Here is a 21724-nt window from a genome sequence, read left to right as displayed (position 1 = left end):
GTGGCGGAAATGCATCTAAAGCTGGTTTGCCAACCTCCATAAAACACAAAAGAGGTAGAAGAAGAAGAAGAAGAAGCCAGCATTTACCAATTGTATTATGTTTTGCAGAGCTGTAGGGTGGGACTTCCCGTGTCGAATGTTTACCGTTCCAGGAACAGCTATTCGGATTTACTGTACAGGTTAATACGGCATAAGAGAAGACTGTAATCTGACCTGGAGCAAAGTACACATTTAACATTGGCCATAACGCGAAGCGGTCAGTGTGCTTTTTTTATTTTTTTTTTGTCTGTGATGCAAAATGATAACCATTGTTGTGAGCTGTTGAGCTAACATATCTTAACTTTATGTTATTGAATGCAAAAGTTTTAGGTACTTATATGTGCGGTAACATCATGTCAGCGCCCCTGCCAGCAATTGTGCCCGCCGCTTGTAGAGCCACAGCCGCTGTAAGTTGTCATGCACAAGCACAGCGCTATCAATAACGAAATAAATATATATATTTAAATATATTGCATGTTGTGTTTTTATCTCCAGGTCATATTCCTCCATGGCTTGGGAGACACAGGGTAAACTGTATCATGATTATATGGCATGATTGAGTGAAGTACGTGATAAGTCACTATATGGTTTTGCCCACTTTTACACTACCTTTCTTCAGACATGGATGGGCTGAAGCTATGGCTGGGATCAGGACACCTTATGTCAAGTACATTTGCCCTCATGCGTATGTACTGAATATTTTTTTATTTATAGCTTTAATATAAAGCACATTGGTGTGTACTTTGTACTGTCCGTTCCTGTTATGCTATATCCTGTGACCTGATATTAGCCTCTTTGAATTAATATTGGAGTATTATATATTTTTTACAAATATCAATGGCATATAAAAAGAAGAGCACAGACTATTAAGCAGAATTTTAAACTTTAAGTTATTAGATTGTTTAAATGATTCAGAAGATACAAAAAGATGCAAGTTGCTGTAATTACTAAAGATTACTAAATGTTATTGTACCAAATACTGGTTTACCAGTGTGGATTTTTTTTTTTTTGAATGGCAGATGTGGATAAAAGGCAGATATTTACTACTGATTAAAAGTTCAGAATTAGGATTTTTTATGTTTTATTTTTTTGCTGTGGTATCACGGAAAAAAAGAATTTTAACCACTGGTTTTTCACATCATTGAAATGAAAACAAAACAAATTTGCTTTCACGGCACAGAACTCAACGTCTTCTCGACATGATGTAAACACACTAACTAGTGGAAGTGTTTGTGGGCAGCTCAGACTGTTTGAATTTTGAGGACAGACAAGGATTATGCAGATGTTACCTAGTGACATATCGCTAACAGGCAGAAAATTCAAAAATATGACAACTCGTTAAGGTGGTTCAGATTCAACTCTTTTTTTTTTTTTAACATTCTATTTAATTTGATTTAATTGCACTATTACAATTTCAGTTTGTTTATTGTGAAATAACTAGAACTTTTGAATCCATATTATGCTTTTCTGTCATCTGATACATTTGTCATCAACATAGTTTATTTGTCAAATTCAACACGTATTGGACATATTAAATGTCTTGCTAAATAAACAACATAACTCTCATAAAAATGTAAAAAAACACATAAGGATTGATATGTTTTTAATATGAGTATTAATACTTTTTCTATACCAAGTCTATATATCCATTCTTAAGTATTGATCCTCCCATCCTTGGTTCAGTGTTTGCTGTAAGGTGGTCCTTTGGATTTCCTCGAAATTCTACATCTTGAGGTTTTGAGGTTTATTTATGCATTTATTTTTAACTATTCTAAATCACAAAACATGTTGTGTGGTCTGCATTTATCATTTCCTAAATTAAGCAACAACACGATTTAAATCAAGTAAATTAAGTATTGCTGTATACCAGACAGTTACAGTGGATGGCTACTTCTGTTTTGAATAATGACGCCCACTCTTTGCAGTGAGTTTTAGCTTTTTCTCTCTGGATGGAGGTTTTAATCTTGAGGTGTAGAAGAGAGCGGTATAAAACAGCTTTGTTCCTGTTGTGTGTCAAAAATGGATGTCATTATCATTTTACTGCAAAATAAAGAAACCTAAACTAAATTAAGCAACCACACACAAGGTTTAATACTACTCGGCATGCTCAGCATACTACCCTGGAATGCTCTGGCACTCCCCTTTTATATTTATTTGCTTGGTTTCGTGGTTATTTTGCTGTTGTAGGCTGTAAGGACCTTTGAAATAACTTTAATCATTTGGCCTATAACTACTTTAGCTTTATTTCCTTAAAAAAACAAACAAACAAACAAAAAAACAGCAATATTAAATGCACACTAGAACATTCATCATCTAATCCGAATCAGGCATTCAACAGCCCTAAAGTATAATTAGAAATAAATAATTTGAAAAACAATCAATTAAAAAAATAACTTGATAAAAAATGCATCTGTAAAATAGACAGATTTAGATAGCAACTAGATTCTGTAATCTTATTATAATATTTTTGTAAATGAATGAATGAATGAGTAATTAAATTAAGTAAGTAAGTAATTGTTAAAGACATGAAAAGAAAGTTTCGCTATAGTTCACTAAACAATTTGTGAGATTTCTGCCATTCCAATGTAAAATCCATGCAACCAAAAGTTTGGTACTTCAGAAAGACATTGTAATATAGCTTTTATTCACATGTGATACAAATGTTAATATGAGCCCAACAATGTCTGTTGCCAATCATTGCTCCACATTGCTCTATTGCTGGTTCTCAAGCCTGTTCCTAGAGCCTGTTCCTGTTTAAATATGACAAACGGCTCTCTAATGGGCTCTGTGATATCTTGAACAGTCTTGCACCTGTTTAAAATGTACACATTTCTCTGTCACTTTTAATACATTTACCAATGGCCACTAGAAGGCACCTTTGTGCTTCATTTCTAACATTAATCCTTATTAAAGCTACTTATTCAGTCAGCAGCAGTGAGTGATATTCTCCTTTTCTTTTGTTGTTTGGTTTCGATTTAGGACACAGACTGCAGCAGGGATTTAAGGCTGATGTCACTTTAAAGCCTAATGCACAGTTCCAATTTAATAATACACATCTGATTTTCTCTCACTTAAGACTAAATCCAAATATCATTTAATTTTGTCATTAATTTCATATTTCTGTATTTAAAACATTATATTTAAAACATAAATCTAATAACACTATATGCAACTGTAATTGTTGTGTAAATTCTCTGAGCGAGCACCATTAAATAGTTTGTAAAAACACATCTAAATGCTGTTTAATGCATGCCCACATGTGGAAATTGAATATTCAAGCGGTTTATCCATTTTTTTTTTACCCCTGAGCTTAAAACATAAAATGAGGCTGAATTCTCTTTGAATTTTTAAAATTTTTTGAAAAGAAAAATTAATAAATACTCAGTTTTCTCATTCTTCTACTTTATTTGTGTAGACAAACGTTATTAGGCTGTTGTACAATATTAAATTGAAAAACGAATGAATGCAATATACACAGACCGTACAGCCCTACAAATTACTTTACAAGTTTTTAAAACAAAATTTTGTCTTACCTGTGCCTAATTGTGACAACCCATACTCCTTGCCTAGATAGATAGATAGATAGATAGATACATAGATACAGTAGTCAACATATATATATATATATATAAATACTCATTATTTAAGAATTTAAGATTTAAAGAATGAATAGAAATATAATAATATTTAATTAATAGTAAAGAGTTGATGAATTCCAGGCACATTTACTCCCAATCAATAAGATTTCATGCATGAGTATTTTCTTTGGCTAGATCAGAAGCCTCTTCTGATTAATTGATAACTTTTGACAACATTTAATCCAGGAAATAAGATAAAGAAAGCTGTCCTATATGTAGAGGGCAACACAGTAGGCTAAAAGCAGTATATGAAATTCTTAACAGTACACAAAAATTACATGGATGTCACAAAAAAAAAGTATGCATACAAGTGGATGTTTTATTTTCCTATGGTGCCACGCACTGCAAAGTAGGAATGACCCATATATACATGTTTAACTTTTTCCTTTTTTTACTATCTCATTAACTTTTGTTCCCTCTTTTTTTATGTAATTGACCATGAAAGACCTGTCATGCCTGTCACCCTCAACATGAACATGGCAATGCCTTCCTGGTGAGTCATAAACAATGTTTTTCAAATTATTTCTATAGCGTAATCCTACATACGTCTTCACTTATTACGTATTTCGCTGATTAAATGTTTATTACTTTTAGGTTTGACATAATTAGTCTCCATCCCAATGCAGAGGAAGATGAAACTGGAATTAAAAGCGCTGCTGAAAGCGGTTAAGTATAATATGAAACTGCAGTGTAAGAGTAACAACAGAATACTGAATCTGTCATTAAATGTCTAAACTACTGTTGTCCACAGTTAAAGCACTGATTGATCAAGAAGTTAAGAATGGTATTCCATCTCATAGAATTGTGCTGGGAGGATTCTCTCAGGTAAGGCAATTTCTTTGCTCCCTCAATCTTTGAAAGCTTAAATACTGTTTTTTTTTTGTTTTTTTTTTGGTACACTAAAATAAACTCAAAATAAAAACATTTCAGTCAAGACCACTACTGTACCATCAACTATTATTGACAAATATTATTATTATTAGGCTGACATTGATATTTTTTTCCAAGCACATTTCACCAATTTCAAACCACATTAATCTTAATAACTTAATTGTAATTACTCATTTTATTTAATCATTTATAAGTGATATATAATTGTCCATGAAGGCTGGAAGTGAAAAACTCCTGAAGTGTGCATATTTGTTAGGCATGTTTTCTTTTGTTGATAGAATGAGCCAAAAAAGAGATGTAACTCAGCCTGAAGAGTCAAAAATTATTAAATGCCTATTAAAAGGATACAATAATAATGCAGTACTAGAATTTGCAAAGTTAAGGCATGACCATTGGACAGCAAAATGCTCATTGTGTCAGCACAGTCAGAAAAAAAAACAGATGAAGAAAAAAAGACATGTTAACTGCAAAAGAAATAAGAATTACGGTGAAGAATTAGGTGTGAAATCATCAGGAACCATTTAGTCTCCAGCGCCACCATTTTCCAGAACTACAACTTACCTGAAGTGTCCAGAAGTGCAATGTGTCAGGTTCTCTGAGACTTGGGTAAAGAATCCTAAAAAATAACCCTCGCTTAAAGTAGAACTCCACTTCCAGAACAACAATTTACAAATAATTTACTCACCCGCTTGTCATCCAAGATGTTCATGTCTTTCTGTCTTCAGTCGTAAAGAAATTATGGTTTTTGAGGAAAGCATTTCAGGATTTTTCTCCATATAATGGACTTCACTGGTGCCCCGATTTTGAACTTCCAAAATGCAGTTTAAATGCAGCTTCAAAGGGCTCTAAACGAAATCTAGCGAAACGATCTGTCATTTTTTTTTTGAAAAATAAAAATTTGTATACTTTTTAAGCACAAAAGCTCGTGTAGCACAGGCTCTGGGATGCGCGTCCACGATGCTACGAAAAAGTAATGGGCTGTTCTTGAAGGATTCTTTAATTTTGAACGAATCTTCAGTGTGACTCGGGAAGAACGAGTCATCTCGGGGGAGTGATTCGTTCAGTCGCGCATGTGCAACATCTTATTAGGTTCTGTACTGGAATTAGTTCACCAGTTTCGAGTCTTTGAGTTTTTCGAGTCGTTCGTTCATCTTATGGGGCTGTCACGTGATGAATGAACAACTCAAACCCAAAAACTTGTCAGATAAGAAGTGAGGTGAGCTAATCATAGACTAAAGACCCAGGTAAACAATGAATTAATCTTTTCTGTTTCTTATAGCATTATAGTTTTGTCTTGTTTGTAGTGTGATCAACGTTTGTGTAAGCAGTAGATGTGTTAGGGAAGTAACATGCAACATTTTAATTAGATTTTGCTAAAATTAACGAAATGACTTGAAAAAAAGATTAGTTAATTTTGCTTAACGAAACGATAAAATGATCCGAACTTCCCATCACTACTACGAATCACGTGTAAGTTCGTTGTCTGTGTACTGAGTATGGCGGAAAACATCTTATTTTCTCCTACAACTTGAGAGGAGGTCTTTGTTGTACCTTTTTTTTGGAAAGAGCGTTTACAAATTTACTCGCACTTTCTTAGTCTTTGTGCGTTCCCTTTTCAAACACTGGGTCTGTAGTTCCGCATGATCTTTCGACGTGATTCAATAATACGTAGCATTGTGAAAACGCATCCCAGAGCCTGTGCTACACAAGCTTTTGTGCTTAAAAAGTATACAAATTTTTAAAATTTGGGGCACCAATGAAGTCCATTATTTGGAGAGAAATCTTGAAATGCTTTCCTCAAAAACCATAATTTCTTCACGACTGAAGACAGAAAGACATGAACATCTTGGATGACAAGGGGATGAGTAAATTATTTGTGAATTGTTGTTCTGGAAGTGGAGTTCTCCATTAATAAGAATAATATACTGGTGTTGTGAACTACATGAAGACTGATCTTTTTTAATATGCTTTATAGACAGATAAGTTGAGAGTGACTCTTGAAGGACCAGAATCACATCCCCTTGTACCACTTCTTCAAAAATGTATCTTTCAGAATCTGGCAGTAAGTTTTGGAAGTTCATTTTTAGTCCATCTCTGCAAGGCAGACTCTTCAGGATAGGAGATAGACTGAAAACGAGCTCCTAAAACTTGCTGGCAGATTGCTGCAACAGTTTTAAATTAATGATGGTACAAACACACATCTTTTTACTACACAAGATGTTAATTAATGCATTGCTGTCATGTTGATTATTTGTTGATTATTGTTTTGCTTTTAAACTGTTTGAACTCTCATTCTGATGGCTCTTATTTACTGCAGAGGATGTAATGCTAATTTTGTGTAGTCATGTGGTCTATCTCAAATCATTTCATGTCATACATGAGTGCACATGCATACAGAGTCCAAGAAAATATTGTACATTTTGAAGTGCTGACAATGTTGCAGTTTTGGTTCTGTGTAGTGAAATACTGCATTACAGCCACTTAAACTTAAGCAGCACACATCTTATTTTCTGTCAACTACACTGTTAGACATTTCAAAGGGTTTTTACAGTAACTAACTGGCAACACTGTTGCCAGTAAGTTACTGTAATTAAGATTTACAGTAGCAAACTGTACTATTTTACAGTAAATTGCTATAAATAAAACCCCCAAATTCATCAGTATACTACTGTAATTTGTTCTTTTTAATACAGATTTCAGTAGATTTTATAATTTTTATATTAAATTCATTTTATTTTATTTTATTTTTACTCTACATAGGTACTTCTGGCATTCAAATAAAACAGACACAGTAATTACAAAATATTAAATTCTTTATTTAAACATAGCATGTATAACACAAATACAGTCTTCCAATGCTGGAACAGTGCATCTTCACCTTCTCTCCTGTCTTAGGACGTTTTGCAGTGCATTATGTTGTATCCTCTGGATTTATCCTCACAAAGAATCTTTAGGCAACAGAAACATAATGGTGAAAAAGACAAGCAGCCAAAGAATACATAGCCATCTGCAAAACCCAGGTGCTGCTCCAAAAACATGGCCACCACCTTTGCTCACCACCCACATTGTTAGTGGCAGAAATGTCTTCTCTGAAAAACAAGAAGTAAAAATGGCACACTTTTAAAAGGAAAATCCCACATAGAAAACACAAACTTCTCAAAGCCATAGTTGTTCTCTTACTATGAACTGTAAATCATGAATCAGTCTCAGGGTGGTTGGCATGCTCATGTCTTTCTTGAAGCTTCACTGCAGTTGCCTTTAAAACACAAACACAAAAAAATGCAGTAAATCTTAAATTCCATTAAAAATTATAACAAACTAATTAGAAAGGCAGCTAACAGTTAGTCATAAAACTTGTTTCACCTAGCTAACATACGATTTTATTTTCTCAACAGGCTATTGGCCAACATTAATGACTAACACCTGAACAAAATTTCACATTAGTTAACCTAATGTTAATATACAATAAGCGTTGCTCGTTAAAAATCATTTTAATTCGGTAACTTAATTCAATAAGCTGACGACAGTGCAGTTTACCATAGTAAAGTTTGTTACCGCCATGTTGACGGGTAAATGATACTAGGTTAAACTGGTGTGCAAAAATCTGACAAACAAGGAGACAAACGTACATATATTTTTACCTTACTTGCTGGTCTTATTGTCTCATAAGGTGCATAGCCGCACAGCGTAGATGTTCTCTGGAACTCTTTCACTCTCACGGGTTCATCCCCAGGGCAAAACTCCCGGCACTGCCCCACTGCTTCCTTGTCTTCCTCGAACACGAGTGGCACGGCGCAGCGCGACTCGGCAAAAGACAATATAGAACCCATTATACTATCTACAGTGGATGCGGACAGTAAAGTGATGCCCCAGTATATTTCTGACATACAGATGTACTCCAAGTGCTCGTGCTGTGTCTGACATGTCTGACATGAAGGACAAACATTTTCCAATCATTACAAGCGATGCAACACATCCAGTGTAGTCCAACCTAAGGTGTTGTAGACAAGGTGTAGAGCAAATCAGATCGGTGTAGTGACAATCCAGATTTAATGAATGAGGAAAATGAAGCAACCCCAATAGAATGCCGCCAAAGAGGTCGTTACAGCTAATGCAGTAGTATACAGCATATTTAAAAAATACAGTAAGTCTCTATATGTGGACAGAGACAGTTATTTACTACAAAGGGGATTTGCAGTATTATACTGGATGATATACAGTTAATAACTGTAGAAAATACAGAAATGTCTAACAGTGTATGTACTGGAATCAACCAACAGCAGATACTTTGAGCTGAGGTGTTATTTAAAAAATGAACCCAAAAGCAGACTTTATTCTGACTTTATTAAGGATATAGACAAGCTGTCTGAGAATTATTCTGAGGGGGAACAGTTTGTTCCACCACCAAAATCACTACTGGATTTTAGGTTTTCCTTTGTAATGAATGAATGATTGAAATTCTGCCTGCATGCCGTGACCTGGTTAGAGTTAGGCATGACTGACTACGCATAAAGGGAACTACTATAATATTTTAATGATTGCTTGATTTGTTTGTATATGGTAAATGTTTTTTTTTTAATATTCTTATGTGTTTTTCTTATATTAGTGTTATATTCCATCTGTATTGTGTATTTCCTGTGTATGTCTGTACTATTATGTATGTTTGCACTATGTCCGTACTTTTTTTCTGCACTGGAAGCTCCTGTCAAATTCCTTGTGTGTGTAAACATACTTGCTAATAAAGCTTTTTCTGACTTCTGAAAAGGGTGGAGCCCTATCTCTCTACACTGCTTTGACAACTCATCAGAAGCTGGCTGGTGTGGTTGCTCTCAGCTGCTGGTTGCCCCTCAGGAACTCACTATCAGAGGTTGGTTATTGTAGGCATTGGTAGTTCTATCAACCTTACAAAATTTAACCTTATTTTTATAAAATGTTATTTTCTTGTCCTTGAAACCCTTTTAATTATAAGTTTTCATATTCCTGCAAAAATTTATTGGTGAATGTTTTTTTTCTACAAATGTCTTCATATTCTATTATTAGAATGTTTCATCATCTCTGAAACCTTTTTGTTTGATCTGATGACACAATGCTATCTTGTCAATAGCTAATGTAACTGGCATAACTCTGGCCACTATTATAATCTGTATTGTGTTTTGTTACTTAATGATGAAGTGGAACATCTGAATCTACTGCTTATTTGGAGGGTTTATTGTTCTGGCTGCATAAAAGAAACTGAGTACAGCATAAGACTGGGGTCGGGAACCTTTTTGAGAAAAGAGGCATTTAAAATTTTTGTCTAATAGATTTTCCCAAAAGAGTTACAGCAAAAAACAAACAAAAAAAACAAACAAAAAACAAACAAACAAACAAAACAAAACAAACAAAAAAAAAATTAATGTCAAATACGAAGAGTTCAGTTTTTACAACCTACTACACTACTGGGGGGTGAATTGTAACAGGCTGGGGATAGATGTAACAGTGTGAAGTAATTAATTATTTTTTATTTTTTGGCCTTTTTCATGCTTTTGAACAGACAGGACAGTAAAGAATGATAGGAAAGCATGGGGTGGAGAGTTGGGAATGGAATTGGCTAAGGAGCATGAGCCAGGACTCAATCTCGGGTCACCAGATGTGCAGTTGCACTATATCTCAGTGCTCTAACCGCTAGGCTATCAGCACCGACCAGAAACATTATATTGCATTCCTTTTAGGACTTTACATTTAGCACAAAAACAAAAGCAGGAGCTGAATGCATGCTGTGTGTTGTCGTCGCAGTGAGAATTCTCTGCCTTTCGCCAGCAGTTGAGTCCCACAGTTGCTGAGGTAATTAGTCAGACTATTCGTGGTTCTGAGAGGTTGGAAAGGACCTGATGGGAAATCTATCAGTTCTCTATCATTTCCCGCCGTTTATAATCCTTATGTATAAGGAATTGTATAATGTGGATATCTAATCTGCAGTTGTTGGACACATGATTCACATTATGTCCTCATCAGATAACCACATTGTACTGCACCCCAGGAGCCCATTCTGTGCACCTTTACTTTTATTTCAGGGTTGAAGGGCTGGTGCTGCTGTACAAGATGGTGCTCCTGTATCTGCAAGTGGGTCTGGTAGAGTACCATGCTCGGAACTCTAGGAACTTGACCGTACTCCCCTCCTGAGGGGTACCTGCGAGTAGGTTATGGCACAGAACCTGGTTTCCTAACTTTGGTGCTATAGGATTAAAGTCTGGTTAGGCCTGGCCTCCCTGTTCATTCCATTACTGGAGATGCCTGACATCAAGTCTTCTCCTAGGAGCCACCTTGGTCATCAAGATTCCCAATTTGCAACTACAACTTCCGAGGCCCTCTGGATCTCCTTGAGATCTTTCAGGTTGAGCACGGCAGTACTTAAGGAATATTCCTTGCCCTGGTCCCCAACGGCCTTGCTGGATGCTTTGGCTTCGAGAAGCCACCCTAGCCAGGGAGCTCATGAGGTGAGCTAATTCATGTCTCGTCCTGAGAATTTCCTTGGGACTAAAGGTACCCCATGTCCATTCTGCACATGTACTGAGCTTGAGTTTCTGAGTAACTCTGCTCCCAGAATTCCACTCTGCAGTTTTGATAAGTTGTCAGGCCTACTGTGTCTCCCTGTCACACTGCCCTTATGGTTGAATCAATCGCTCCCTTCTTAGGAGTAGTTTGAGTGCACTGTTTCTTCATGAGGTATGAGTGTGATGTGCTCCCTTCTTTTGAAGGTCTATTATTATGTATTCTTTAACCATGTGCATGAATGGCTTTGGGTCTCGTTCTGTTCCTGTGGTCAAGCTAGCATTGCTTCTCTTGAAAATAAGGGTGATGCAAGACTTTCTATTCCCACCTTTCTGCTCCTTTCTCCCCCGGGGCTTCATGTGCAGTCGTACCAGGTTGTTAGGCCATCTTTTGCCTCCCTGGTTGACTGGGCTTATTGTGGTTTTAATATTTATCTTTTTTTAATATTAACTTAATATCATGAGAAGCTACATTCTGGCCCAGATTTTATCGACACACCAACACGACAATTAGCACTATTTTGGTGAAAAGGGATCATAGAGAACTAATGAATACATGCTACATTTAAATGCTTTTTTAAATGTTACATTTTTTTTTTTTAAATCTCTATAATGCTTGTTAAACGAGTTTAAATGTATGTAATATTGTACGTTATGCTGTATTCACCCAAATAAATTCAATTTGTCTTATATTTCTGTCCATAATTGTTCTTGCTTATCAGTAAATGTTCTTCTTTTGATTATTGCTGTTGTGTGATTTTTAATTTTAAGCCAGCAATATAGTAATTTAAACAATAGTTGACTTCAATAAAACAACCCAGCAAGTTGGGTAAAACCATTTAATCCAACCACCTGGGTCAAAATAACTGTTATTTTATAAACAAAATAACAAAATAGCATGTATTAGGATTAGGGATGTAGAATATGGTCATGCAGAGTAGGTGTTTTATAAATACTAATAAACATTCAATATGTTAATAATATGCATTCTAATAAGTAACTAATTAATAGTGAGAATTGTTCCCTATACTAAAGTGTTACCATATATTTCAGTACGAAAGTAATGTGGATTATAAATGCAGTTTTATGCTGTCATATTGTATGTGATTTTTTTTTTCTTTCTCTGTTCTCTCTTGCTGTCTCTATTCTGTAGTCAGTGATAAGCAATAATAAGGACATATCGGTGCTGCAGTGTCATGGCGAAGCAGATCCTCTGGTTCCTCTCATTTTTGGCAGTCTGACTGTAGAAAAACTCAAAGCCATGCTGAATCCTTCCAACATCACTTTTAAAACATATTCTAGAATGCCTCACAGTGCATGTCCTGAGGTTTGCATATACCAAGTTTTTTTATTTACTCTTGCTTATTTATTCAGAATTCAGTTCTGATGAGTTTTGAATCTAAGGAGTTTTCTTGCTGTCTACTGCTTAGTGTCTAGCACTGTGGGTGACTCTTCACAGGATTTCTTCTTGCTTCATCCAACAACTTAAATTTTTTATTTTTATTATTATTATTTTTTAATGGATGCCTAAAAATGCTTCCTATATGTAGGCTGCTCATTATTTTTTTGAACAGGACATTTGAATGCATTAATTGAATTTATTCATAACATAACGAAACATTTAAACTGATTCCCTTCTCCCTTTCTTTCAACAGGAAATGATGGACATCAAGCAGTTTATTGAGAAACAGCTGCCCAAAATCAATTAATCAATTGGCCATTTGACAAAAGAAGTACAAGAATTCTTACCTTCGTAGTGTACTTATTATGATAATGTATTAAAAGATACTAAGGTGCAAACTGAATGTAGTGTTTTCAGACACGTAATTGTATGTTGTTTATAATTAAAAAGAAAATGTATTGCTTTCCTATTACTCTACACTAGAGGTATCATACCACAGCCATGCAGAGGTTAGATTCCACCTTAATTAAACACATCTGATCCAGCTAATCAAGTCCTTCAAGCTTATTTGAAAACTACATGGTATATTTGTTGGAGCAAGGTTGGAACTTAAACTTTGCAGGGCTGTGGCCCTCCAGGAACTGAGTTTGACAACCATGCTGTACACTGTAGCGTCTGATGAGACCAAAAGTTTTGTCATGCCACCTGGGACCATAAACTCCCTCACCCCCAAGTCTGGGAGGGAACAGCCACCCACAGACTTTATTCATTTTTTACTTTCATGTTGATGTTAGGCCCTGTTGTTTTTAGATGCATTTTCTTTGATCTGATCAAAAGTGGACAAAGCTTAATAAGCAAATACACATGTGAACAGGGTCTAAAACTCTTTGAACTTGTCCACTTACGATCAGTTCCAGAGATAGTTGAGAACACACATTTGACCGGATTACGCTCAGAGTGTGGACGCACATGTGGTCAAATGTGTAGCCACTAAAGTCCACCTCTTCTCTACCAACTGTGCTAATTCTTAAACATTACGATGTTTATTCTGTTAATCAACAAAATTAGAATGTCAAATTAGATTTAAATTAAATTACAATGGATAAGTTTGTGACACAATAAATGTTTTTTTCTTTTCAGTGCATTAGTTTTGCATGTGCATAAACCACAGGAGAAAACAGAAAAAAATAATAAAATGACATGATCAGAATGAAATAACTAGGCCTATAAAAAAATTTAAAAAAAAAAAGCAAAACAAAATCGCATCCCGTTTTTCTCAGTTGTAGCCATTATTTTGTTTTTATTAGTGATGCAAAGTCCGATTAATTTCTGCAATCCAGTTCTTTTTGAACAGTTAGGCTCAATAAACCAGTTCAGAAAGCTCATTCATCAGTTCCTGACATCATCATCAACAATGTCACTATGCATTTCTTTTCAAACCACTCACTGTCACACTGTAAAAAGTGATAAGTTGACTAAACTTAAAATCGAGAAAACCTGTTGCCTTAAAATTATTATGTAAATATTAATTTAAAAAAAAATGTGAAAAGTGAATTGTCAAGTTCACTTAACTTATCTCTTTAAATTATTATTTACTTAATCATTTTAAGACAACAGATTTTCTAATTTTTTTTTAAGTTGTCAACTTATCACTTTTTGTTATATCAGGGATAAATTCAAATGCGCACTTACAGCACACATTACAGACACTGGTTCACAAATGCAGATATGGTCTTTATGTCTAAAATATATAGAATGAGTAAACCAGTCTTATTAACTCCTTGTTTATTGTCCTAATAAACTCGTTGATTTAAAATAGAATTTGCACACTCAATAAGCCATAGTAAATTTTACTTTTTTAAAATAAAATCGAAGGCCAGTTAACTGGTTAATAAAACCAGTTATAAGCATATTTCCAGTATGTTTTGTCTGTTATTAAAGAAGCTTAAATTGCGCATCAGGGTTGTTGTAGCCTACAGTGTCAGCAACTCACCCATCAGGATCCTTGGTAGGATAATCATCTGCAAACTTTGACAGTTTGTTGAATCAGCTCATCCAGCTCACAAGAAAGATTGTTGCTGATTTACCCCTGTAAACAGGCTCCTGCATCCAGGCCATTTGGTGTTTCATTTGTAGAAGAGGAAAGTAGAACACATAAGATCTGACAGTAAGACAAATTGTATGGGTGTAGTAAGAGAACTGAGGGAGGCTCTCCCTGCTCTCAAACAAAATCACATTTCAAAGGCTTTAGATCATCTGAACCTGTTTTTCCATGGATTATTTCAAAAGACAGACCTGTACATAAGATCTCATTGGAGGCAAGTCCAGTACATAGGAGACATATTTTGGAAAAGTTGGATTCTTCTTCCCGGGTAGAAATAAAGTATACTTGAATGTGTAACCGGTCCACTTCTGACCACTGTTATGACCTGTGTGTAGCTTAATGAAGAAATGAAACAACTGAAGCTGCTGCTGAGCTGGAAAGTTTATTACAGTGGACACAGGGAAGTATGTGGATAGCATTGGATGGAATTAGAGTAAAGCATGAGAAGTTGGAAGGTAAACCTTCGGCCCAGTCTGAGGTCCTGAGCGCTCTGGAGAAGGTTTTCGTCCAGGATATCCCTGTACTTGGCCGCATTCATCTTTCCCTCGATTGCAACCAGTCGTCCTGTCCCTGCAGCTGAAAAACACCCCCATAGCATGATGCTGCCACCACCATGCTTCACTGTTGGGACTGTATTGGACAGGTGATGAGCAGTGCCTGGTTTTCTCCACACATATCGCTTAGAATTAAGGCCAAAAAGTTCTATCTTGGTCTCATCAGACCAGAGAATCTTATTTCTCACCATCTTGGAGTCCTTCAGGTGTTTTTTAGCAAACTCCATGCAGGCTTTCATGTGTCTTGCACTGAGGAGAGGCTTCCGTTGGGCCACTCTGCCATAAAGCCCCGACTGGTGGAGGGCTGCAGTGATGGTTGACTTTCTACAACTTTCTCCCATCTCCCGACTGCATCTCTGGAGCTCAGCCACAGTGATCTTTGGGTTCTTCTTTACCTCTCTCACCAAGGCTCTTCTCCCCCCCGATAGCTCAGTTTGGCCGGACGGCCAGCTCTAGGAAGGGTTTTGGTCATCCCAAACGTCTTCCATTTGAGGATTATGGAGGCCACTGTGCTCTTAGGAACCTTAAGTGCAGCAGAAATTTTTTTGTAACCTTGGCCAGATCTGTGCCTTGCCACAGTTCTGTCTCTGAGCTCTTCAGGCAGTTCCTTTGACCTCATGATTCTCATTTGCTCTGACATGCACTGTGAGCTGTAAGGTCTTATATAGACAGGTGTGTGGCTTTCCTAATCAAGTGCAATCAGTATAATCAAACACAGCTGGACTCAAATGAAGGTGTAGAACCATCTCAAGGATGATCAGAAGAAATGGACAGCACCTGAGTTAAATATATGAGTGTCACAGCAAAGGGTCTGAATACTTAGGACCATGTGATATTTCAGTTTTTCTTTTTTAATAAATCTGCAAAAATGTCAACAATTCTGTGTTTTTCTGTGAATATGGGGTGCTGTGTGTACATTAATGAGGAAAAAAATGAACTTAAATGATTTTAGCAAATGGCTGCAATATAACAAAGTGTGAAAAATTTAAGGGGGTCTGAATACTTTCCGTACCCACTGTAGCGCTATATAAATAAAGGTGACTTGACTTTATGATGGTTTTGACCTCTTCTCTACTTAATGGTATTTGTTTATCAACTATTTGTAAAACTAAAACTACTTGAGTTTTTTTTTTGCTAGAATATCCATAATCTCATTTCCTTCCACCCCTACATGAAAGAAAAGAGACGTCCATCCCCCAATAATGGAGTGTGAGAGGCAGATGGAGTATTTGATAAATGCCATCTTGTCTACATGACATTTTCTCAGACTGAGTACTTGCTGCTGATAAACTGTCTGAAACTATAATGATACCTTGGTTTTGATTATTTTCTTCCACCCACTGTAATGCCAGTAAGATTGCTACTAATTCCACGGTGAATACTGACAGATAATCTGTCTTTTTTTGACTGCTACTTCATAGCAAGGAATAAAAAAGCAGCATCAGTGCAGCCTGTTGCCGGCTGGTTTGATCCTTGTGTAAATATGAATAGTTCATCCTGATACTACTTTACATAGTTTTGAACTATTACCACCTGTGGCTAAACTTTTGAGTTTTCCTTTAATATTTGTTGTAATCTTGTATTTACAGATGGCGTTATAAATTTCCAGGGTGGTATCATTGATACTGCCACAGTGGGACTTATTTGCATTGCAGCTGTTTAAGACCTGCATTTTGTGCCTTTGTATTCCTCACCCTTTGTGGGTCTTTGTGGGGTGTACCCTACTATGTCCTTGTAAATTAGTACAATATGGCAACATGATCTTGACCCTCCTAATACGCAGCGGCATGTCTCCTGCCTTTATCTGTAATGCAGTTACTGGTGATTATTTAAATGCTCTGGTACAAATCCAGAGTGCCTGCCTGTTCCACTTTGAGCTTTTTAAGGCACATTCTGACGCTGATGCTGAGCACCCATAGTCATTGTAAATTCTCACTCCCTCACCCACCAGTCTCGCCCTGATTAACAGCTCAACATGGTATTAATCTTTATACATTTATTTCTAACATTATCAAGTCAGCTTCTCATCAAAGAGAACTCCGAGAAACCTCATAACCTTAACCTGCTTAAGATCTTGTACATACAATTTCATTGTACAATTTTATGGCACTTAGAAAAGCATATATCTTGGGTTTTGGGGATTAAGAGTTCAAATTCCAATTTATACATCCATTGTTTAACTTTCTCTATTGCGTTTTGCATTTTCTTTCTTAATTATTCTACATTTCGACTCCTAGCCCAGAGTGCCCCATCATCTGCATAAAGTGATTTACCTATTTCCTCCTACCTGGTCAAAAATATTGTTTATCATAATATTGAACAATATAGGGCTGCAAACACTGCATTGTCCACTGTAAATCTACTTGAATATTCTGCCCCAACTTTAACATCTATTGTTCTTCTGTTCAGGAAGTGTAATACCCAATTGTATAATTTACCATTTATTCCTAACTTGTCAAGTTTAATAATAGGCCCATCCTTCCAGAGCATATTATATGCTTTTGCAACGTCAAAAAACACAGCAATTACACTTTATTTATTAGTTTGTGTTTTCCTAACTTCTGATTTTTTAAGCCAAAACATTATCCCCCTTATATGAAATTCAGATTGATATGCTAAAAAAAGACTCTATTTCCATCCTTTTATGACTTTTATGTGACGTATAATGCTTGCTTCCAGGCATAATAAGGTTGTACATATAACTGTCACACGTACCAGATCACGTGAGGTCACGAGGACCCGGAAGTAACTTCACGCAGGTATTTAAGCAGGAAGCAGGTGTTGTTTTGCACCAGACATTGAGTTCATGCTCGACTCCACGTCAGGTCCCATCTCCAAACCAACTCACGTGAGTAATTTCTCTGCTCTTCGGAGCGCTTATTTACCTGTCTGTGTGCGTGTGAGAACGCGGATTTCTTGGTGGAAATCTCTACTCCTTATCGGAGCGTTCTCAGAACAAACTGCGTGAATTACCTGCTCACTCGTGCATATCCGCATTTGAGTCTTCCGTCACGCTACAAGGGGACTTATCTCGAACCTTGCATTTCTTGTCCAGCCTCCGTGACAGAATGTCTGGTCCCGCTGCCATCCAATCCTACCCCGCCAATTCCCGGCTGCTCCTTCAGGTATCAATCCTCATGGGCCACCGACGGATCGTGACCACCGCATTTGTTGACTCAGGTGCGGCTGGGAATTTTATCGATCAGGCTTATGCTGCCCAATTGGGGATTGAGACTGAGGTGTTATCCCAGCCTCTTAACATAACAGCCATCGACGGTCGCCCCCTCAACGTCAGCCCCGTCACTCAACGTACCAAAGAAATCCACCTTCAGATCGACAACCACTCAGAAAAAATACACCTCTACGTCACCAAGATCACCTCACCTCCCATCATCCTCAGACACCCGTGGCTCGTCACTCACGACCCCTTCATTTCATGGACCACTCATCGCATCGTCCACTGGGGGGGCGACCTGTCAGGAGCTCTGTCTCCAGGCGAGGGCTGGGACGTGTTCAGGGGGGTCCGAGGTTCCCGACGTCAACCTGGAGAGCATCCCCGTCCCGTATCGCGACCTGGCCGAGGTGTTCAGCAAAAGACGGGCTGCTCTTCTACCACCTCATCGTCCTTACGACCTGGCGATTGACCTCGTGCCGGGCGCGGTACCCCCCCCCGCGGCCATCTGTACTCCCTGTCTGCCGCCGAACATCAGGCGATGGAGGAGTACGTAGCGGAAGGACTTCGGGCCGGTACTATTCGTCCTTCCAGCTCCCCGGCGGCCGCGGGCTTCTTCTTTGTGAAGAAGAAGGACGGGGGTCTCCGTCCCTGTGTTGATTATCGGGGACTCAACAAACTTACCATCAAGAATCGTCATCCACTCCCACTTACCAACACCGCCCTGGACGCCCTCTCTGGTGCCCGTTTCTTCACGAAACTGGACTTACGGAGCGCTTACAACTTGGTCCGCATCAGGGAGGGCGATGAGTGGAAGACGGCCTTCATAACCCCCACTGGTCACTACGAGACCCTGGTTATGCCGTTTGGTCTGTGCAACAGTCCATCTGTATTTCAACAATTCATTAATGACGTTCTCCGGGACATGCTGGGTAGGTGGTGCTACGCCTACTTGGATGACATCCTTGTCTACTCTAAGACTCTCGAGGAACACACCCAGCATGTCCGAGCAGTCCTTCGGAGGTTGCTGGCCCATCAGTTGTTCTGTAAGTTGGAGAAATGTGCTTTTCACCAGCACTCCACCACATTCCTTGGCTTCGTAATATCTTCTCAGGGTGTGGCCATGGATCCCCAGAAGCTGGAGGCTGTGCGCTCGTGGCCCCTACCCACGTCGCTCAAACAGCTGCAACGTTTTCTGGGGTTCGCCAACTTCTACCGGCGATTCATCCAGGGCTTCAGCGCAACTGCAGCACCTCTGACTGCTCTCACCAAGCCATCACGCGGAGAATTCCAACTCACACCCGAAGCCATCCAAGCCTTCAAAAAACTATGTCACCTGTTCACTACTGCTCCGGTTCTTCTTCATCCCGATCCGACTAAACCGTTCGTTGTTGAAGTGGACGCTTCCGATGTGGGCGTAGGGGCGGTCCTTTCTCAACGCGGTCCAGACGAGAAACTACACCCTTGTAGTTTTTTCTCGAGGAAATTCAATCCCACACAGCAGCGTTACGGGGTAGGGGACCGTGAACTGTTGGCCATCAAGTGGGCTCTGGAAGAATGGCGTCACTGGCTCCAGGGCGGCAGCGACCCATTCACCGTCTGGACCGACCACCAGAACCTCACCGTCATCCGCCAGACCAAACAGCTTAACCCCAGGCAGGCGCGGTGGGCACTATTCTTCGAGCACTTCAACTTCCACCTCTCCTACCGGCCCGGCTCGAAGAATACGAAAGCAGACGCCATCTCCCGACAACATCAGCGCGACACCATCTCCTCGGAGCCCGCGCCTGTCCTGCCCTCTCACATCATCTTGGCTCCTCTCCAGTGGGGGTTAGAAGAGAGAGTCCGCCAGAGTCACGGCCTGGAACCCCCTCCACCCGAGACCCCCACTGGGCGACTCTTTGTTCCTGACCACCTCCGCAAAGAAGTTCTCCAGTGGGGGCACGATTCCACTTTGGCAGGACATCAGGGGGTCCAGAGAACCATCTCGTTCATCGACCGGGCGTTTTGGTGGAGGACGTTGAGGAGAGACGTACAGGAGTACGTCCAGGCATGTAACATCTGCGCTCGCTCCAAAACCTCCAACTCACCATCCACCGGCGAGCTGCAGCCCCTCCCCATCCCCAAACGCCCCTGGAGTCACATCTCCGTCGATTTCGTTACTGGACTCCCTGACTCGCAAGGAAAAAACACCATCCTGACCATTGTGGATCGTTTCTCGAAGGCTGTGCACCTGGTGGCTCTCACCGGACTCCCCTCGGCTAAGACCACTGCGGAGCTGATACTCGAGCACGTAGTCCGCTTGCATGGGTTCCCCAAGGACATCGTCTCGGACAGAGGGCCCCAGTTCACGGCCAAGTTCTGGCAGGCCTTCTGCCGTCTGGTCGGCACCACCTCCAGCCTATCGTCCGGTCACCATCCTCAGACGAACGGCCAGACGGAGCGGGCCAACCAACAACTGGAGCGCTTCCTTCGATGCTTTGCGGGTGAACATCAGCGCTCCTGGGCACGCTACCTCGTCTGGGCCGAGCTATCCAACAACTTGCACACCTCCTCGGCCACCAATCTAAGCCCATTCGAGGTATGCTACGGGTTCCAACCTCCGGTGTTCGAACATCAAGAACCGGAGGTTGACGTCCCGTCCGCCCAACAGTTGGTCCGCAGGTGCCGGCGGCTCTGGAATCACGCCAGGACTGCCATTCAGAAAGCCAACCAACGTTACATCACCCAACACCGCCGCCGGCACCCTCCGGGACGATTGTTCCACGTTGGTGACAGGGTCTATCTCTCTACACGTAACATCAATCTAAAATCGGACTCCAAGAAACTCACCCCACGTTTCATCGGACCCTACAAGATAACTCACCGCTTAAACCCTGTCACCTTCCGGCTCCAGCTGCCTGCTTCCCTCCGGATCCATCCTGTGTTTCACCAATCCCAACTCAAACATGTTTTTTTCTCCCCTCTGTCTCCCCAGGTCACTGCTCCCCCTCCTGTCCGGATCATTGACGGTGGTCCTGCCTACACCGTCCGGCGGATCCTTGACTCGCGAACCCGTGGCCGTGGCACCCAATACCTTGTCGATTGGGAGGGCTACGGTCCGGAGGAACGGTCTTGGGTTCCCGGGCGGTTCATCCTGGACCCCACTCTCATACAGGACTACCGTCGTCGGGTATCCTCCGTTCCGGGACCGTCAGGTGCCGGTCCTGGAGGGGGGGGTACTGTCACACGTACCAGATCACGTGAGGTCACGAGGACCCGGAAGTAACTTCACGCAGGTATTTAAGCAGGAAGCAGGTGTTGTTTTGCACCAGACATTGAGTTCATGCTCGACTCCACGTCAGGTCCCATCTCCAAACCAACTCACGTGAGTAATTTCTCTGCTCTTCGGAGC

At 39.6% G+C, this 21724-nt stretch overlaps 1 protein-coding gene and 1 long non-coding RNA gene across 2 annotated transcripts; one reads left to right on the top strand and one right to left on the bottom strand.

Moving 5' to 3' along the window:
* Positions 1 to 68: 68 nt before the first annotated feature.
* On the top strand, positions 69 to 12882 carry lypla1 (lysophospholipase 1). The gene is made up of 10 exons (XM_051115712.1): positions 69 to 256; positions 364 to 446; positions 535 to 566; positions 659 to 724; positions 4123 to 4170; positions 4272 to 4342; positions 4429 to 4502; positions 9334 to 9435; positions 12252 to 12425; positions 12754 to 12882. Exons 2-10 carry the CDS (start codon positions 378 to 380, stop codon positions 12805 to 12807), a joined length of 690 nt encoding a protein of 229 aa, XP_050971669.1. The 5' UTR covers positions 69 to 256; positions 364 to 377; the 3' UTR covers positions 12808 to 12882.
* On the bottom strand, positions 7571 to 9327 carry LOC127168682 (uncharacterized). The gene is made up of 3 exons (XR_007828129.1): positions 8210 to 9327; positions 7749 to 7824; positions 7571 to 7657 (listed from the first exon to the last, which is right to left on the bottom strand). It is a non-coding gene; the product is annotated as an uncharacterized LOC127168682 (long non-coding RNA).
* Positions 12883 to 21724: the final 8842 nt, after the last annotated feature.

Source organism: Labeo rohita, chromosome 7, assembly GCF_022985175.1.
Source record: "Labeo rohita strain BAU-BD-2019 chromosome 7, IGBB_LRoh.1.0, whole genome shotgun sequence".
NCBI classification, from domain to species: Eukaryota; Metazoa; Chordata; class Actinopteri; order Cypriniformes; family Cyprinidae; genus Labeo; species Labeo rohita.
The sequence above is the reverse complement of the archived record's forward strand: the minus strand, read 5'-3'. Positions and strand labels throughout refer to the sequence as shown.

Coding starts and splice junctions, on each gene's coding strand:
- lypla1 (XM_051115712.1), top strand. CDS start 378: ATGTGCGGTAACATCATGTCAGCGCCCCTGCCAGCAATTGTGCCCGCC. Junction 4,171..4,271: donor AACATGGCAATGCCTTCCTG/GTGAGTCATAAA, acceptor TATTACTTTTAG/GTTTGACATAATTAGTCTCC. Junction 12,426..12,753: donor CTCACAGTGCATGTCCTGAG/GTTTGCATATAC, acceptor TTCTTTCAACAG/GAAATGATGGACATCAAGCA.